The 19,689-nt window shown below is 36.0% G+C and overlaps 1 protein-coding gene across 2 annotated transcripts in view; it reads right to left on the bottom strand.

Moving 5' to 3' along the window:
* Positions 1–19,689, bottom strand: part of tmtc2b (transmembrane O-mannosyltransferase targeting cadherins 2b) — a 101,760-nt gene that overhangs the window by 21,584 nt on the left and 60,487 nt on the right. Inside the window, exons 1-6 of one of the 2 annotated variants that reach the window (XM_052582629.1) lie at positions 10,873–10,989; positions 9,124–9,949; positions 5,539–5,653; positions 4,437–4,522; positions 2,579–2,763; positions 2,202–2,280 (exon numbers count right to left, since the gene is read on the bottom strand). In XM_052582629.1, coding sequence (XP_052438589.1) covers positions 2,202–2,280; positions 2,579–2,763; positions 4,437–4,522; positions 5,539–5,653; positions 9,124–9,868 — 1,210 coding nt within the window. In that variant the 5' untranslated portion in view covers positions 9,869–9,949; positions 10,873–10,989. Of the gene's footprint in view, positions 1–2,201; positions 2,281–2,578; positions 2,764–4,436; positions 4,523–5,538; positions 5,654–9,123; positions 9,950–10,872; positions 10,990–19,689 lie in introns of those variants that run through there. The other variant, XM_052582628.1, reaches the window with a different exon arrangement.

The following is a 19,689-nucleotide window of genomic DNA, read 5'->3' as shown; positions in this document are numbered from 1 at the left end:
GAATATTGGTTTGGAAATGCAGATTTTGAAGAAATACAGAAAACACTGACTCGTTTACCGAATTTTAAACAAACACAATTCCTCATTCGTCACACATGTGTTTTGTGCAATAGAAAAACATTGTTTCTGTAGAGTCCTAACAGAAGAGATCATGAATTTAGCAATAAAAAAAAAAACTTTTATTCAGCAAGGATGCACTAAAGTAATCAAAAGTTACAGTAAAGACATTTATGTTACAAAAGATTTTGATTTTGAATAAATTCTATACTTTTGAATGTTCTATTTCTCAAAAATACCCTGAAAAATTATGTTTCTTGAGCTTCAAATCAGCATATTATAATGATTTCTGAAGGATCACGTGGCTAATGGCTGCCAAAAATTCAACTTCGCATCATGAAGGAATAAATTCCATTTTAAAGTATATTAAAATGATTTTATTTTATGATCAAATAAATCCAGCCTTGGTAAGATAATTATTACAAAAAAACAAAAAAACTCCTACCTACCCCAAATTTGAATGGTAGTGTACAAATCATCCACATGCTGGTATATTTAGCAGTTTCGAAGGATTGTTTAACAGATACAATCGGACCTTCTCAGTCAAGCTGTATTTGGCTCAGTTGGTCAGAGGAGACAGCTGTCGATTTTGGCTGTTAGAACGAGCTCAATACAGTTCAAACAGTGACAACAAACAAAAGAACACAAACCCGAACAATTAACAACAAATGCGCTTGGAAAGAAATGAACAAGGGGAAACGAAAAAAGTATTACAGAGAAAAACAGGCAAGAGATAATTGTGAGAAAATGAGATGGGAGGGAAAGGCTGAAGGCTGTGGGTTTGTAAATGTGTTGCATAAGATATTAAAATCTGACAGTCTGCTCCCATGCTCTAAATAAAACAGAACGATTCTCACGCTCTCTGTTTTGTACAAAGCCTCTAACTTATCTTGTGTGTGAAGCTGTTGTAAAATAAGACTGACAGTGAGGTCTTTTATCACCCTGAAGGGGTTTATTTTGCAAGAATGGCCTGTTGACTGTACATGATCCCACTTATTACACAACTGCTTACCAAATAAATATATAGACATAAATTATTGATTTGATTTGAAATTATTTTATGATCGTGTAGACAGCTTAACTAGCTTATCGTGTAAATTTTACTATCTTGTAGAGAGCTTAAAGTCTCTGCTAAGAAAAACAGTCCACTACATCACATAAAACAATCAGCATAAGAATAAAACAAAAAATGCAACAATATTAAAGTGCCCCAATTATGTATTTTTGAAAATGACCTTTCATGCCATGTGTAATATATCTGTAAATGAATTAAAAAAAAAAAAACATCCTGCAAAGTTTTACATCTGAAAGTGTAGCGTCTATAAAGTTATTGTCTCTCAAAAGAAACAGTCGACTCTGAATCATTAAAACGAGAGTCGTTTTTAAAACGAATCCCAAGTCGTTTCATGTTGACATCAACATGAAACATTAGCATATTGCCCACCCACTTGTAGGTCTTTTAGCATTAGTATGAATGAAAATGCAAATTCATTCTTTGCCACTAGGTGCCCTTTTTGGAGCATAAAAATAGGTGTTTCCCTGGTAACGGATGTAAACAAAGCAGCACTGCACTCACAAACACTGCTTTATCAGGCATTACAGGCATGATGTAATGAAAATGAGACCAATCGACCAATCACCGCAGATTAGCGTCAGCATGGGAGGGGTTTGGAAAAAACAATTGTTTGGGAGTCGTTAAGCAAATAAGGTAAAAGTAAATGCATATAAGACAATGAATGCGTTTTTGGACCTTGCATGTATGTCAACCTGTTGTTCGGGACACTCAAAACCAAAATATGAACCTTTCATAACCCATAATAGGGGCACTTTAAATTATTTTTATTTTTAATAATTGCAAATAATAGTTTTATTCATCTAGGATCAAAAGTTACTGTAATGACGTCACTTTACCAAAAAATAAAAAAATAAATAAATAACAAATAAAAAAATCATTTTCTTTTGAACTTTCTGTTCTTCAAAGAATCCTGAAAAACTGCATCACAAATCAGTATATTACAATGATTTCTGAAGGATCTTTTGACACTGTAATGGAGCAATGGCTTTTTTTATTTAAATCTTTTTACTAGTCATACAAAAATATATCTGACTCTGGAACAAAGCGTTCTAGACAGCGTCATACTTACCCATCATATTATAAAGGCTCTGAGGGGCAAACTGCCTGGGCATCTTCTGTATCGCTTCTTTATATACAGATATGGCCTCCTAAAAACAGAATTCACCATTAATTCAACAAAAGTATTCCGACGAAGTCTATTCAGTCCAAGCCTTAATTTTCACAAACAAAACAAGACAATTAAATCAAGTTCAAGAATCTGAAATGTAACATTTTGATGATCATTCTTTTCTCATTATATATATATATTTTTTTAAGGAACCCAGTTTGAAAACGGTCGGAAATGACACATTTCATGGTTAAAGCATTGGTTTGAAAAGCTGTGGTGTGAATCATAACCTCAGAATTGAAATCGAAAGGCTTTAACTGAGCTGGAGAGCGTCTCACCTCCTGGTGGCCCTGCTCATGAAGAAGCTTTCCCAGGTTATACAGGCAGCTGGTGACTGAGCTCTTATGAGCATGAGGATCCTTCAGGTTTTCATCTGGGATATCGGCACAAGTGACAAAAGTGCGCTTGGCCTCTTCTAGACGGCCCTGGTTCATCAGGACAATCCCTGTGTTCAAGTAGGCAGCTGAAAGAGAGAGGAAAGGGTGAATATCAGTGCAAAAGGTAATGAGGCTTATTGAGGCTCAGAGAAAGAGCTCCACTGGGGCTGCAGGAATGAACTAGTTGATTTATGCAGATCAGCAGCCTGCAGTCTAGTCGATAAGGTGCCAATACATATTCACTATTCAGCCAGCCAGAATCAAATCTAAATCAGCAGGGGAATATCCACTCCAGCTGCAGGCTCAATTCAGATGCTCTTAATAGACCAAAGATACACACAGAATCACAGATTTAAATGAGTTTATATCACAGGACGGGACAATCTATCAGAACTCCGGCAGCAGGGACTAGTAGACATCCATCGCTCTCCGCAGAGCCGCAATGTGTGCGTGCTCTGATCTCAAACGATTACAGATCTCTCACAGATGTCTCGACACATTAACATGGGAGGAAATGCTACTGCACTGAATTGGCATGTGAGGAAAGTAGAGAGTGAGTAGATATTTTTGCTCTGAAATTCAGGGGGGGGATTCTTTCAAGTTTTGCACCAATGCAAAAACATGACTCTTATCATAATTCTTTATTTAATGGGTTATTATTACTGTTTTATGTGTTGAGTACAAATGTTCTTATTTTTTCTTACATTTTCTTTATTTTCTTATTCTTTTTAATTTATTTTTTTCCTACCTTTTATATATTGCTCTGTAACATTTGTACGTTTTGTGGGCACTGTGTTTTCTGCCACCTTTATACTTTTTAATTTTGATATTTAATATTAAAACATTAATAGTAAAATATGTATACTATATAAATATGCGAAAAGTTTGGAACTATTTCTAATGTTTTAAAAAAAAAAGTCTCAACATTTAATGTACAGTAAAAGTAAAAATAGTAAAATTTATTATTAGTAATACAGTAAAATTGTGTCAGTTTTACAATTTAAAATATCTGTTTTCTATTTTAATATACTTTGATTATAATGTACTTTATTCCTATGATGGCAAATCCAAATTATCAGCAGCCATTACTTCAGTATTTAGTGTTACATAATCCTTCAGAAGTCATTCTAATACGCTTATTCACCCGTGTATTTATTAATAAATATATTTCGGAATATTAATATTTACTCTTTTGTATTATTAAAAATTTATTTCCTACAAAATTTGGTAGACTAGACAACCCTAAACCATGCTTATGACTAGTTAGTCGATCAGAGAATAGAGAATGTCCATTTGTAAAGCAGAATTTGACTTAAAAATCCCCAGACCCTGCTGCACACATCATGATAATTGTCTCCCTGGGCAAATCTAGTCATTCAAGCAGAGTAGCAATAATTTACTCCCATGACACTAAAAACAACATGGGAAATTCTATGTGAAACTTTAAAACAGCCAAAAATAGCACATGCATTTGCAAATGCCTCCACACTGGCTCAGATAATATAAAAGGATTTTGGCCTAGATTCTTTTTTTCTGTTGAAATTGAATCAAACGTCAATCACTCCTTGACAAGAGTGGAAACAGAGTGACTGTGTAGGCCTGTGAATCATCATTATTTCTTTAATGTTGGACTTAGTCCGAGCACACACACACACACACACACACACACACACAGAGACCTTTTAATCGTGTAGTTGCCTGGACACAGTGAAGACTGAGGCGGCTTGAAATTGTTCATAAAAAGAGGAGCTGTACTTACAAGCCAGCGTTGGCCTGCTCCCAATGGCCAGCTTATAGTAGTGGAGGGCCTCTGAGAATCTGTTGTTTTCCTGGAGCAACAGACCCCTGCAATCCAAAAGGAAGGAAACATGAGAAAAGAACAGTTACAAAGTATGGATAACAGACTTAATTCAAATTAATAAAAAGGAAAAAGAAAAAAACAAACCATTAAATTCATTCCATTTACTTTTTTCGGGATATTTAATGGAGTTAAATAACTATGAAATCAACTTCCAAAGAATAAAAAAACAAACTCAAAGCCATGAGTTTGTACTTCGTTTACAAATGTTAGTGGGAAGAAAAAATTTATTTCCCAAATGCCCTGTAAGATTTATTTATGAAATCATCTGGGCACATTTGAAATAGATGAACGAATATCCTACAGCATAAATAAAAGTCAAACCCGTTGTATTTTCAGAACAAAATATTCAGTAAGAAAAAGACACACTTAAAATAATATGGTAATAAAATGATATTCATTATATCCACTCTATTTGCATTCAACTGAACAATATTTAATTGTTAAATAACTATGAAATCAGCTACGAAACTATGAAATCCAGAGAATGAAAATGAAAAACTCAAAGCCCTGTGTTTGTATTAATTTTATAGAAGGCTTTCCATGCTAACTATTATTACTATTAATATAATGTTATTTGTTAAAAAAGCATATGCAGGAAAACATCCCATGTATGATGTATTGTGCAAAATCTATCACTCTAAACTCACTTACTGGATACGCTCTTGTTGAAAAAATTAGATGCAGCGAGAATCATTTTGTAATCACATCACAACTCCCTGAATTAAAATCGAATCGGATTGTGAAGTGCCTAAGGATTCCCATCCCCGTTTCTTATATGGATAACTGACTACAGCCCAAACGTGTGCGGTATATGAATTATGTATGAAGTGCCTTCATGCCCTGACTGTGGGGGTTAATGTGTCTAGTGGGTCCCTGACACCGTCCTCTGGAAGGCTGATGAATCTGGGGACAGTCATAGTCTGGCCTCTCAGGAGATTTGCTCAGCTTTACTAGGACAGATCAATAGAGTCAGCTGTCAGGAAGAAGTTCGCTCACTCACAGGTTATACAACATGTCAGCCATGTTCCTCCGGTAGTACAGAGCGTTCCTGTAGGCTCGCTCGGCCTCCACCACCTTTCCCTGGTTCTTGAGAACATTTCCCAAGTTACCCCAAGCTGAGAAAGGAGAATAATGTATTAACATTCTGAAAATACAAGAAATCTAGGAACATCTAAAAAATTTGGTAAAAAAAAAAGAGACTAAGATACAGTAAGTATGGTATCTTTGATATGGTCTGCAGAATGTTTTCATAAAATTTCACAATGTTGCATTTTGGTTGGTTAAGTTACATCATAGCACAACAATGTGAAACTTGGCAAACGTTTTGGGCTTCCAAGTCACATAGTAAACTGGATACAGAATCTGCAATTCAAAGGCTTATGAGAGGTACAAGCAAGGGGGGAAAAAAAGAAGTAAATTACATTACCATAATGCAATTTTAGATGCTACCCATGCATAGTATCTGTGCGATGAAAGGGGCGAGTGCACGGGAGGTGATACAAAGTCATATTGATGCAGTCTGGCTTGATAAACGATTTAAATTAAATTGTGATAATCAATTTGAGAGATTTAACAAATAAAGATAACTGGCTGTCGTTAATAGATGGATTTCAATAAGAGAGGATGATAATTTAACAGTTCAGTGGCTCTGCTACACACAAAGTGAAATTGATGCATCTAACAATGTCAAACTGGGGGAAATTCTAATGATCCTAATGCATTAATCATCATTTTTTGATTATGATTAACTAAGCAATATTTGCTGTGCTACTGGAAATTAGTACGGAATTTAGTAATTAGAAAGGAAATGTGTTTTTGTTTTTTATGTCAATGCACACTTCATAAATGTCTATATCACTTACTGAAAAATGATCGAAGTAAATGTTTCAGTTTTAAATGTAAATATTTGAGCCATAGACCAAATGAGTACAGAAATGAAGAGAAGCTGAGGAAACTTGATACATAAACCCTCAAAACTTTAATGATGAGCAACTTCAATTTTTGGTTTGCAGCAGCATTTGTTGGGGAATAAATGATTGCAACACATCCTGTTGTCACCCTTAAAGGTCCCCTTCTTCGTGATCCCATGTTTTAAACTTTAGTTTGTGTGTAATGTTGTTGTTAGAGTATAAATAATATCTGTAAAATTCTAAAGCTCAAAGTTCAATGCCAAGCGAGATATTTTATTTAACAGAATTCGCCTACAAAAAACGACCCGTTTGGACTACAGCCCTCTAGTTCCTGCAGTAATGACTTCACTAAAACAGTTTTTTGACTAACCTCCGCCCACGTGAATTCACAAACAGGGGGGCGTGGCCTTGTTGCGCTCCGACGTAGAAGAAGGAAGAGCTGCATTTGTGTTTGCCATGTTGTTGAAACGCAATCATCTTTGTTTGGCCTTCCCAGGGACGCTGTACTTGGAGATGAATGGTTACAATTTATGTTTAACTCGGTTCCCGAAAATGATAATCCACATGTAAAACTATGTGCAGCACATTTTGCTGAGGATAGCTTGTTGAGGACAACTTTCTCAATCTCAATCAGTTTAATGCCGGATTCGCACAAAGATTATTCTTGAAAGATGGAGCAGTTCCCTCTTTGTCTGGAGAAGGCGTTGTTTATGGACCACAGCCGGTAAGTGTATTTTATTATTTAAGTTGGTGCGTTTAACAGTTTCTGTAACTTACTACACAAAGGGCAACGCTGTTTAGCTTTGTTAACTAAATGTTAGCGCTGTGCAAAAAAATGAATGCGATTTTCATGCGCATCTCGTCAGTAAAAACTCCAGCACGTGTCTTCTATCCCTATCACGTTACCAGGAGGGCAGTGCGTGCTCAGCTGCTGACGAATCACAACACAGGAACCGCTGATCCAATCAGAACTCTTTACGTATTTCTGAAGGAGGGACTTTATAGAATAAGGAAGTCATCAGCCCGTTTTTCTGACTGTGAAAACAGCGGTATACAGATAGGTGAATTGTGTGAAAAATACTGTTTTTTTTTTTTTACATGTGAAACATGAACACATGTTATATTGTACACTGTAAACACAATCAAAGCTTCAAAAAAGCACGAATAACGGGACCTTTAAGTTCAGTAACACTTGAAGAGCAGGTCATTTTTTTAAAATATCAAATTTGCAGTTTATAACATAGCTATCCTTACATGAAAACAATCTGCAAAGTTGTTAATCAAAAAAGTGCATGATAAATAAAGATATTGTCTCTCAAAAGAGAGAGTCGACTCAGAGTTGCCTTAATACATCTTATTTTCGAATCTTTTTGTAGTGTGCATGTCATTTTATCAAGGACAGCTTCTCTCATCTTAGCTTTTATCTTCGCTGGCTTCTAATCTTTTTAATTTGGACTAGCAAGCTCTCCCAATCACTACCTGTAAGTAAGCTGGACACTTTATGTGTACATTTTCAACTGTGCTTAAAATATCAAGTTTTTGTGTTAATATGTGAAGCATATTACTGAAGTAGTTCTGATAATTTGCGGTGAACCCACTATTTCCTAAGAATGTGTATATTAATGTAGACTGATGTTATTCTAATTACTTTGTTTAACAATAAAGAATGTAGCACACAGACTTTATAATAATAGTGAAATTGCTGTTTATTTTGCTGCACTGGCAGTTATAGGGTTAATGTGGGAGCGACAAACGAGTGTTTTCAGCTGGTGCTCCTGTGATACAGCTGTTCTGCGTTCTGATTAAAAATTAAGACAGAGCGTTTTTGTCTGTTGTTCTTCAAACATTACAGTAGTGTATTTTATGTTGTTATTATAAGAATGGATTGGAGCACTATATTGTTTAATATAAAGGTGCTTTGTCACTACTAGCACTCGATAACTGGATCAAGGACTCTTCTCTGTACCAATCACAACAGACTTAGCCAGCTGACCAATCAGAGCAGAGTAGGATTGTGGAAGGGAGGGGTTTGCTCCAAACTTGCTTGGAATGAATAGTTTCCTTATCATTGGCAAATGACTCTAATATTAAATGTATATTCTGAAAAATTACAATGTTTTCTGACCTTAGATGCATTTAAACCTGTTGTAGGGGACTCTAACACATTAATAGGAAACTTACACTATGACCTGCTCTTTAACATCGCCTAGTTGTAGTGTAGATGAATGGGAATATGACTTTGGGTAACTAAATATTATAATATGGCTTCATAAACAAGAATTACACTACTTGTATCTTGCAGGGTTTTATAGTTTACTAAAACCAGAAAATAACATTGTTACCTGTAATAAAAATTGAAATAAAATATTAAATAAATATTAAATAATTTGTTTAATAAAATTGCACATTAAAATGACAAAACAAATTTACTAAAACAATTAATTATATGAAAAAGTGTTCAAAATATTACTAAAAATGTAAATATTATTTCAACTGTACTAAAATAACACTGGAAAATAGTTAAATATGTAATTCAATAGAGGGGAGGTAGAATCTCCTGAATTACTTGGACTATGTTAAATTTGATAAGTATCTGAAATAAGTACAAATGTGAAGTCATGTCAAAATATCTGAAGGGCCTAAAATCTCCTCAGACCCCAGAGTGTTAAAATTACCTTTAGCAGGGTTCACAGATATCCCTGACTTGTATAGCATCTCCTCATTCTGCCAGTCACGGTTCCTCAGCACCGTCTTAATCCCGAAAAGAAGGACCAGGGCTGTTGAGCAGCCTAGCACCAAAGTTTTGGAGGACTTCTTCCTCATTCTGACATATAAAGCTCTCATCCCCACTGCTACCAACAGGCAGAAGCCCATACTAGGGATGTACAGTACTCGCTCCGCCACCACAAAGCCTACGTAGAAGAATAGGTTGGTGGCAGGGATGAAGGGAATGGCCAGCAGACCCAAGGAGAAGACCACCAAACTCTCTGTGGTGGGCAAAGATGATGAATGGTGTTTTGCAGTACCATTTGATCCATTCATCTGCACTGAGTTTGAGTAAAAAGTTGAGTGTTCATAATCAGAGCTACAACTGTGTCCATTTGTGGACTTCCCGTTTGCTACATGATGTGCTTTCCCATTGGTCTCCTTGCTTTTGGTTGGGTAATGGCAAAGCCCAAACCATGCCAGCGCTAGAAGCGAGGTGTAGAAGGCCACGGTGTGGAGGTTTCGCCAATCTGCAAGGCTCCTCACAAGAGGCAGAGCATCCATTGACCAATCAAAACTTAGCATGTCAGGGCACAGGAAGAGCCAAATGTTCATTGCGGGGAGAAAAAAGAATGTTAGCATCCTAGTTAAGAAACAAGGACAGTCCGCTGCAGGGTTGTCAGAGTTGGAAAAGTTCGGAGGTTTGTTTCCCATCCAGTAAAGACGGCAAGCCAAAAGGATGACACCCCAGAAGCCCAGCAGAAAAACGCTCAACAGCAGGTGCAGGTTCTTCTTCTGAGAAACAAAAACAGAGAAGAACAACATCAATCAAAAGACAAAATGACTGGGATTTCAAAGAGGATTAAGCAGAATCCAACATATTCAAATTCACAAAATATATTATTCTGGCAAAATCCAACCTACTGTACATCACATAAAAATGGAACTTGATTTCATTTAGAAAAAAAAAAAGAAAAAAAAGATGGGAATTCAATTAAAAAAAAACTTTTTCTGAAAAAAAAAACGAAACCAGGGAAAACAACATGAGAACAAAATTTGGCTGGAAAATACCACAATGCGAACGCACTCGTTATCAAATGCTATCTTTTTGCTGTATGCCTTTCGTCTTTTCAAATCCTTGTGCTTACATCTGGACCAGGTTTATTACCAATACCAAGATTGACCAATACATTCCAACTGCACTAAATATTATTGTGACCTGATCTGGAGCACAATCTGGAACACAAGCAGCCTTCATTAGCAATTTGTTGGAGTCTAAAGAGTTATTCAATACATACTGTACCACATGCACATACTACGGTTTCATTGTGACATCAATCCTTGCCTGGCCTTTGATGGTAAATGACAATCAGCCCTTTTCATCTCCAGTCACTACAAACTATTTAAAACTCTTGGCCAAATGTAGACACACATTTTCCACATTTTTCAGAGAGGCCAGAATAATAAACGTAGCGTCACTGATGGCTGGTCAGTGAGTACATCTTGACATCACATCACAAGGCAGTGCCGCAATTCATCTCGGTCTCATAGAGCCGGCTTTCACAGACTTTATAAAATAAACAAGATATGGCCTCATAAAGGTGCCAATCCATCACACTGCAGTGCTGATATTAAACACTCCAGCATGAAAAGGATTTTAGAGTATTTATGGAGTGTTTGAATATTTTACACGTTAAGTAAAAGGAGGGAATCCTGACCAGTAGCTGGTAGAGCAGCTGCGGAGTTCAGTACGCCTTCCTTTTAGTGTTGTTTTTGGATCGTGGATACCCTCGAGCAAATTTAGGACTTCCTCCAAACACGGAACTCTTTCGGTACAGATGGCAAACAAAAACACAAATGATTACTTCAAGGCCTTCGTCAATCACCATTAAAGGGATAGTTTACCCAAAAATGAACATTTTGTAATCATTTTTTGTCGTTCCAAACCTTTCTGACTTTCCTCCTCCTGCAGAATACGAATGGAAATGTAAGGCAGGATGTTAACATTGCTTAAAAAGCAGAATAAAAGTGAAGGAAGTCAGAGATCTCATACATCTTATAGCATGTGTCCCTATTCACTTTAAATAAATGGAAATGAACGGGGAAAAAAAATTCTCACTTTGTATTCAACTGGTTTGAAACAATGCAAGTAAATCATGAAAATGTTCATTTTTATTTCATAACCCTTACAAGATGTTATGAACATTTGGAAAACATTCATATTAAAGATTGATGTTTGAAAGCATTCCCTAATCATTATTTGTGAACCATTTTGTCAGTCTATAACACCATTTATTGTAACTCACAGTGAAATACTCCTCTTCCCAGCTGACTCACTAACAGAATGACTGTGAGACAGTGAGTATGTGTTCTGCATTAATGTCCAGCTGCTTTATACAGTATAGATTTTTTGTCCTGGTTTTGGTCATCTCTGGTTTAGAAAAAGAGCATATTATTACTCACAGGGGAAATGTCTGTAACAGGCCACTTCCCATGTAATCATGTTATGTAGCACAGATGTATAGAGCATGTCCCGAACGACATGACCTTTACCGTAAGACACGACAGGCACACAGCTCTGAATCTGTGATATGACAGAAAGAGCCACATGCCACCAAGAGAAAAATAGAAATGTAAAAAAAAATTTTAACTTAAGGAATTCTTAAACAATAAAAATATATAATGACTTTTATAATTGTTATTTTGTACATTTTGTTTACATTCAAATTATTTTATCCTGTAAATTATTTTCTCCCTAAATGAATAAATAGACAAAAAAAGCTATTTAAAATATAAGCTTGTTCTTTTGTTTTGCAGCACACTTAAAGAAAACTATGTCTGTAAGGCATATCAGTCTGTCACCAATTAAAGTCTTGGACAACATCAAGTTAATAACCTGTGTCTCTCAGTTCCTGTGACATCTGTTTAAGTTTACTGACCGAAAGGCATGATGGGTGCATTAACGATTGCGAAAGATGAACACTACAGCAACAGAACTACAACAATAGCTTGAACACATATAAAATCAGTGCAGTTAGAAATGAACGTAATAAATATTGAAATAAATAAAAATGGTTTAAATGATAAATACTGATAATATCTGATGGTGTTTTGATTTCGTGCATACAGTACAGCTGGCTGTTTCAGGTGGAACTTGCACGTCCCAGCGGAGTGAACTGTAGGCTGAAGGGAAGAGGTCGTAAAGGGACCGTCCCACAGGGGTCCTGAAGCAGCAGGCTACAGAGGCCGAGCGGAACGGGCCGACTGAAGAGAAACACAGAAGTACTTTGAGGCAGGTCTAAACCGCATTGGTATGAAGGTCACAAATGCCCACATACTGTATCTCTCTAAAATGAAAATTAGTTTGAAGAAAATATTACAGTAAGTAGAGTTTTCCGATAATGTTCTTGCCTAATTCGGTAATGATTCTTAAACTACCAATATTGATAATGATATACAAAATAAAATGTAAATAAAGTCTAAGTTAGGTGTAAAGAACTCATATTAAAGCTTCACTTAAACTTTGTTTTGTAGTTAGTTGAAGTTGAGTATGCTTTTTTATTTTGTTGTTGCAAACAACAGTGTTGAGGTCAGTGTAATATCGGCACATAATTGCATAGACAATTGGAATGGGTCGTCTTATATTTACTCAACCATCATCACTACCATCATCACTACCGATTTTTCGGACTATAAGTCGCACCTGAGTATAAGTCGATCAGTCCAAAAAACGACGAGGAAAAAAAACTTATATAAGTCGCTATATAAGTTAAAAGTCGCTAATAACTATAAGTCGCATTTAGAACCAAGAACCAAGAGAAAACATTACCATCTCCAGCCGCGAGAGGGCGCTCTATGTTTTCAGTGCAGACTACAGGAGCACCGAGCAGCATAGAGCGCCCTCTGGTGTCTGTAGACGGTAATGTTTTCTCTTGGTTCATTTCTCTTGGTTCATGTCAAATTAATTTTGATAAATAAGTCGCACCTGACTATAGGTCGCAGGACCAGCCAATCTATGAAAAAAAGTGCGACTTATAGTCCGGAAAATACGGTAGTTATCTTCAAACAGAAAATACATTGTGATGATTCTCATGGACAGCTGACAACAAGATGCCTGCCTTGTTTCATAAAAACGTCAATGACGACTTTCACGCAGCATTCTTTTTTGGTAAAAAAAGCAAAGCTGTACGCTCAAAGCTAGCAAGCTCGGCTATTTCCTTTTGATTAAACTTGAAAGTCCACACATGCTTCTCTACATCTGTAGTACAGAGGCAGTTCCTGTCTCTTATTAGTGAACTACACCAGTAAAAGAGCGACGATCACACAGTATATACAGTCATAATTACATCCTTGTAATCAAAGAATTCATACCTTGAAAAAAGGCTTTTAAAATGTCTTCACATCTAATGACACTTCTTCCCTGAATGTTTCTCTTAATAGATATGGGATTTTCAAAGGGGCTAGAAGAGCTTTGGGGTGATGTATCAACATCTTCATCTAGCACTAAAGGATTGTGTAGTCAAACGGATTAATGTACGAGAGACATTCATACATTTCAACAGGTATAAATCTCTGCAAATAAGTGCGGTGATGTGGGCGCATCTGTCATTTTAGTGCACATACGAGAAAATGACTGAACTCCACATGACCCTGTCGGCCAATCTCACCAAAAGCCTGTAAATATAGGCTGTTTCTTGTGTGCACACACATATAAATATATAAATAAAAACTCCACTCTATACAAATTAGCGGCGGTCTAACGGAGCTTAAGCCCTGTGGGGGTGAGACGGCGCGAGTGAGACGGATTGTGGAGGCTGAAGATGTGTCAGTGAGGTCATGCGGGAGTGTGAATGCTTGCACACAGGATTCTCGCTGGATTTATGAGGCGGCTGCAGGTTTGGGACTGCACAGGCTCTCGAGAACCAGCAGGGGCTTTTAGCACTTGCAGGTTTGGAGCCAAAGCACATAGACCCCAGGATTTGTGTAGGTTTCAATCTGTGTGTGTGTGTGTGTGTGTGTGTGTGTGAATGCCATCTTTTGTTGTTTATGTCAAAGGGAAATCAAAATTGACCTCACATTTTTAACACACTGATCTTACTGAACACAACTTATGAGTACATAATTACATAAATCATCATACTTATGTACATAATCAGTACATAAAATCAAACTGTCTTCATAAGATTTAAGCAAAATAATAAACTTGATTTCCACTGAAATTTTCTTTTTCCACTTTCCTTTCTGTTCTCATACATACAAAAAAGCATGAACTACTGGAGAACGTTAACCAGTTTTTTGGCCTCTTGCAAATTGTTTCCACAAACCTACATTCAGGTATAGTGTGGAACACAAACGTTTCATGATTCCCAATTAATTTACTTATATAATTTAGTCCCAGTGGATAAAATCAAGGTTGACACCTTTTTGCCTCACTGAATATCCCATTTCACTCTGGAATAAGACACATTACTCAAGTTAAAACCTTCAAAAACACGGTTTCATGTTGACTTTTCTATTTGGCAAAAACCTTCCAATTCTCACAACAAGACACCGTATTTGAGAAAGCAGGAATGTGTTTGCCTCACTGTTTGAAGTGTACTGATGCACAATGCTGGACTAAATGTGGCAGCGTTTAACCAAGCAGAAATGTCCACGGGCTGTGTGGAAAAAAAAAAAAAAAACAGAAAAGAGAATTTAAGAACAAAAACACATAGTAAAACTCTCTTATTCACACTACCTGGCCATCAGACAAACAACAATTGTCACTTCTAGTCTGCCTAGTATCTGGCACCCTGTAAAACACTGTGGACTTAACCGCGTCCATGTGTGCACACTGAAGACGATGCTATTTGAATGTCTATGCAGAGACGTGTCACCATAAAAGAATGGATTCTAAATACTATGTTCATCTTCCTGAAGCAACATTCCCTTCTCTACAGCTCAAGCAAAAAAAAGACACAAAGACAGAAAACCAACTAGAAAGGCAGAACAAAATCTGATAACACCAGACCCTTAGAGAACCACCACCAGATGGAGAGAGATTTTAGTGCTTTGCTCTATCTCCATCAACTCCCACATAAACAAGAAGTGTCCATCTTTATAATACGGCCTACGTTTTCAAAGTCAGGTCTTCTGCAGCCCAATGTGGAATATAGCTTTTGTCTCTTTTGTGTGTGTGTGTGTGTGTGTGTGTGTCTATAATCCAGTTTGTCTCGAAATAAGTGGTTTAACACAAAACTGAGGCTTTTTCCATTGTCAGTCCTTCTCCATCAGTTTGAAATGAAACTACTAGAAACAGGCTTACGAGGATAACATCCGCGGAGATAAAGCACACAACAGACCAATTCAAAAGAAAAGTGAAAGAAAGAAAACCTTTTTTTGGCAGCAGTTCTTTTTTTCCAGGACATTTGGGGTAGAAAGAAGCTTGCCAAAAGTTCAATAAGCTCTGGATTCTGTCTAAAAAATGCATTTTTCTTCTATTTTATGAGATTAATTAAATGAGAAAGGTTAAAAAAAAAAAAAAAAAAAAAAAAAAAACTTTATATGTTCTGTGCTCCCAAAAAGTTTGATAATTTGTTGATATATATATATAATATTTATAATATTACCACTACTTCCATGGCTGCTATTAAAATTATTGTAAAATAAAATCATATATAATTTAAGATATTTTAATATATAAAAATAAATAAACGGCATAAATGATTTTTGGATAATAAATATACTAAGTTTTATATTTAAAAAAATTAAAAGAAATAACAAAATAAAATACAAACAAATTAAAATAAAGGCCCTACTGTGCATTTCTAGTCCTTGTGTGTCTCAACTATGATGCATGATTAATTTTCAGTTTGCATTTCTAATATTTTAAACAGATTATTGTTAATAAAAGATTTAACAGATTAAAATTCAAATGGAGAGTGTGCCTTGATAGCACTTAAATTATGCAAAAAAAAAAAAATTCTTGGAGGTTTAAATATGCTGCTATATGAAGGAGATACCGTACTTACAAAAACTAAATTTTAGAACTCTTATCTACTTCATCCACAAGTATGCTTCAAACCAAACCAAAATCCTGCAATACCCAGCCACTGATACAAATAACAAGCACATGACTGGACAACATCTAAGCCATTCTGCCAAGGCAAACACCCCGTGAGATTTGCGATCCAGCTTCAACGAGCTGAATATATACTCTGAAGCTGCTTTGAGCACGGATCAAGAAAAAACAGCCAAATAGCCAAGATGCCATATCCGGATTTAGCTTTTAAAATTCACTTAAACCAACAAGCTGCTCTCATATTATGTGCAGATTGCCCTCCTACCAGTATATTTTGACCTTTCCTCAAAGTTTCAGAGTAAGGACTTTTACTCAGAAGTCTGTCAGTATTTCCATCTCCTGAATGCTAACGTGTGCCTCATCACTCTCGGATTTAACCTTCATGACTGATAGAAGAGGGTGGTGTTAAATATTTGACTTTCCTTCGTGAGTAAATTGGCTGTAACCATGAGGGATTTGGGGAGAGCCGAGTCGACGGATAAAAGCCACCCGAGTCTGCACTTAGTAATCCGCTGCACTTAATGAGACTTTTCAAATGAATCTGCAACTTTGGGCCTGAAGACAAGTGCAGAGCTATAAAAGATGATTTACTTAGCTCAACCTCAGACGACAAACCTCCAAGCACTGCCATTAAAGATTCACGGAGCTTTAATGGCAACAACAAACCTTACAACAATTTCTACATTCAAATTTTCTATGTATACCATTTATAATCTTTAGGTAAAAACAGTTTCTGCCTGAGAGCTACTGTAAGTCTGGAAGATGTCTCCTTACCATTAAACAGCAGGTTTAATTTTAATTGACTAAATCAGATCAGTTTTGGAACAAATAGGCAAATGATATTTAGAATAAAAAGGTAAACATACTGGATTATGTGCACTGACCACTAGGCCACAGCTCTTTAAGTGTCTTTTTTCAAAATTGAGATTTATACATCATCTGAAAGCTGAATTAACAAGCTTTATTAGGATTGGACAATACTTGTCCATGATACAACTATTTGAAAATCTGGAATCTGAGGGTGCAAAAAAATAAATAAAATAATAATAATAATAAAAACACTGAGAAATTAGCCTTTGAAGTTGTCAAAATGAATTCTTAACAATGCATATTCCTAATCAAACATTAAGTTTTGATATATTAACAGTAGAAAAATTACAAAATATCTTCATGGAACATGATCTTTATTTAACATCCTAATGATTTTTGACATAAAAGAAAAATCAACAATGTTTTTTGGCTATTGCTAAACAATATATCCCAGCGACTTAAGTCTGGTTTTGTTCTCTAGGGTCACAAATTTGGCAAAGAAAGGCAGCAGCAAAGACAAACGCTCTGATAACATTTACTGGAGAAACATTTATTGCAGCAGAAGCTGAGATAACATAAAATAAATATGGAGGACCGAAATGTCACACAACACACAATAGACAGAAACTGAGAGAAAGCAAGCAAGAACGCAAGACGCTATCCAATTTTCCATTAAATCAGACGACCGATAACAATTTAAATGTTTTGTCTAATAAAAAAATATGATTATGGTGGGAAAACAGCCTTGGAATTGTCTTTAGGCACAAAGACAATTGCCAGAGCATTATTATACCTCGCTCTCAGCAAATTCTCTATGAGCCACACAAATGGAATCAGCAGAGAAACCCACACTCCAGCATTATCTTAGCCTGAAATGTAACAAAATAGACTTTTATAAGGCCTGTAATACTGTATTACTTCTACTGCTGCTCTACTTACAGGAACTAGGAAGCAAGATCTTAACTAAATAACCAAAAAACAAATGACAGCTACTACACCACAAACTTCCCACTTACACCATTTATATTGATTTACAACTTAACATTCTTCCAGTATCAGTTTGATCAAACTGATTGACACTTAACAAAACCCCTTCAATTCCTTAACATACCCTCTTTGATTAGTGTCTTAATTTAGATAAACATCAAATAAATGAAAAAAGTAATAGTAAATAAAATAAGATAGCAATGTTTGGCCTTGGTTTGTTGAGACGTTTCCATACTTGAAGATGTGCCAGTGTTCCAGATGGCTGCGGTCCTACAGTAATCATTCCAGCTCAAACGGGAATGTGCTCAGATAAGCTGGTACTACTGATACGCCACGCCAAGTGTAACAAACTCCATAATCAAACGGCAAACAGATATCTAAATTCTCAAGGTGGAGGTGCATTTTCGCCCTGCTATGAATGGCAAAGCAGGAAAGAAATGCAGTACTTGCAAAAGAATGAGAAAATAATAATGGATGATTAAGTTATGAAGATTTATCACAGGAAAGTAATAATCTTTCAATTGCAGGTGTAAAGTCAACCCTGAGCTCGCCTTTAAGCCGATGCGAATATGAAACTTTATATTTAACAAATAAAGAGAGACATTTATTACCTAGCAAGGCCATAACTGTGGAAAGCACAAAGCGGATCAGAAAGTTGAAAATGAAATTATTTTGGCCTTTGGTTTGCTTGCTTTCTAAACTGTTCTTGGTATTTCAGCCAGGTCAGCAGTCCGATTTGATTATAGATGAAGAAGAATGACATTTGAAGGATTTTTAGGCCTATGTGCCAATGTATTCGCGCTTTCCAGGCTAGCCAAAAGAAATGCCTTGCAGCTATGCATCACCATTTCCCAAATATATAAATCTTAACCACAAAAGAGGAAAATCTGAAATGTAAATAAAGTGATGAGATTGAGAAACCCCAATCTATTCAAACTCAAAACTGCTCCCTGTGAAAAATTTATTGAGTGCGGCCACAGAGAGACCTCCTAGCATAAACTTCTGCTTCCTAAATCGCTGCTGTTTATTTAGCCTGAATTGTTCGTTGAGCATGTGTGTGTCCACAATCCTCAGCAGCAGCTACAAGATACTGATTCATCCCTTTCAGAGGTCACTAAGGTCAAAGAGAACTTTCTGCAAAAAAACAAAAACAAATCAAATTAATGGACCATGTGACCCTAGTCCACTCTGAAAATGACAATTATAGCATTTTAATCCACATACTTTTTATCAAAAAGACATCTGTGATTTCATGAACTGATTTGAATGGGATTGATATTTCTATAGTCAATTTTTTTTTAAAGTGATGGTTCATCCAAAAAATTTAATTGTGAAGCATTTTCTTTCTTTTGCAGACAAAAAATATTGTTATGTTATTGAGGACCAATTTTGTTTGGACCCCTTTGACTTTATAAGTGTGAGTAAAAGAGATTAAAAGTTACATTTTTGGTAGGACTATTCTTTTCATGTGGGATTTATGAAAGGTCACATATTCCGAATACGAACATAAATGTGATTTAAAATAACTAAAACATCACATATTTTATTAAAAGTAGTATTAATTAAGATGATAAGACAACGAAGGTCAAAATTTATGAGAAGTGTAAAAAATACACACTGTATAAAGCAATCACACATAATCCTATCCGGATTAAATTAGATTTCTCAGAGGCACAGA

Source organism: Carassius gibelio, chromosome B18, assembly GCF_023724105.1.
Source record: "Carassius gibelio isolate Cgi1373 ecotype wild population from Czech Republic chromosome B18, carGib1.2-hapl.c, whole genome shotgun sequence".
NCBI classification, from domain to species: Eukaryota; Metazoa; Chordata; class Actinopteri; order Cypriniformes; family Cyprinidae; genus Carassius; species Carassius gibelio.
The sequence above is the reverse complement of the archived record's forward strand: the minus strand, read 5'-3'. Positions and strand labels throughout refer to the sequence as shown.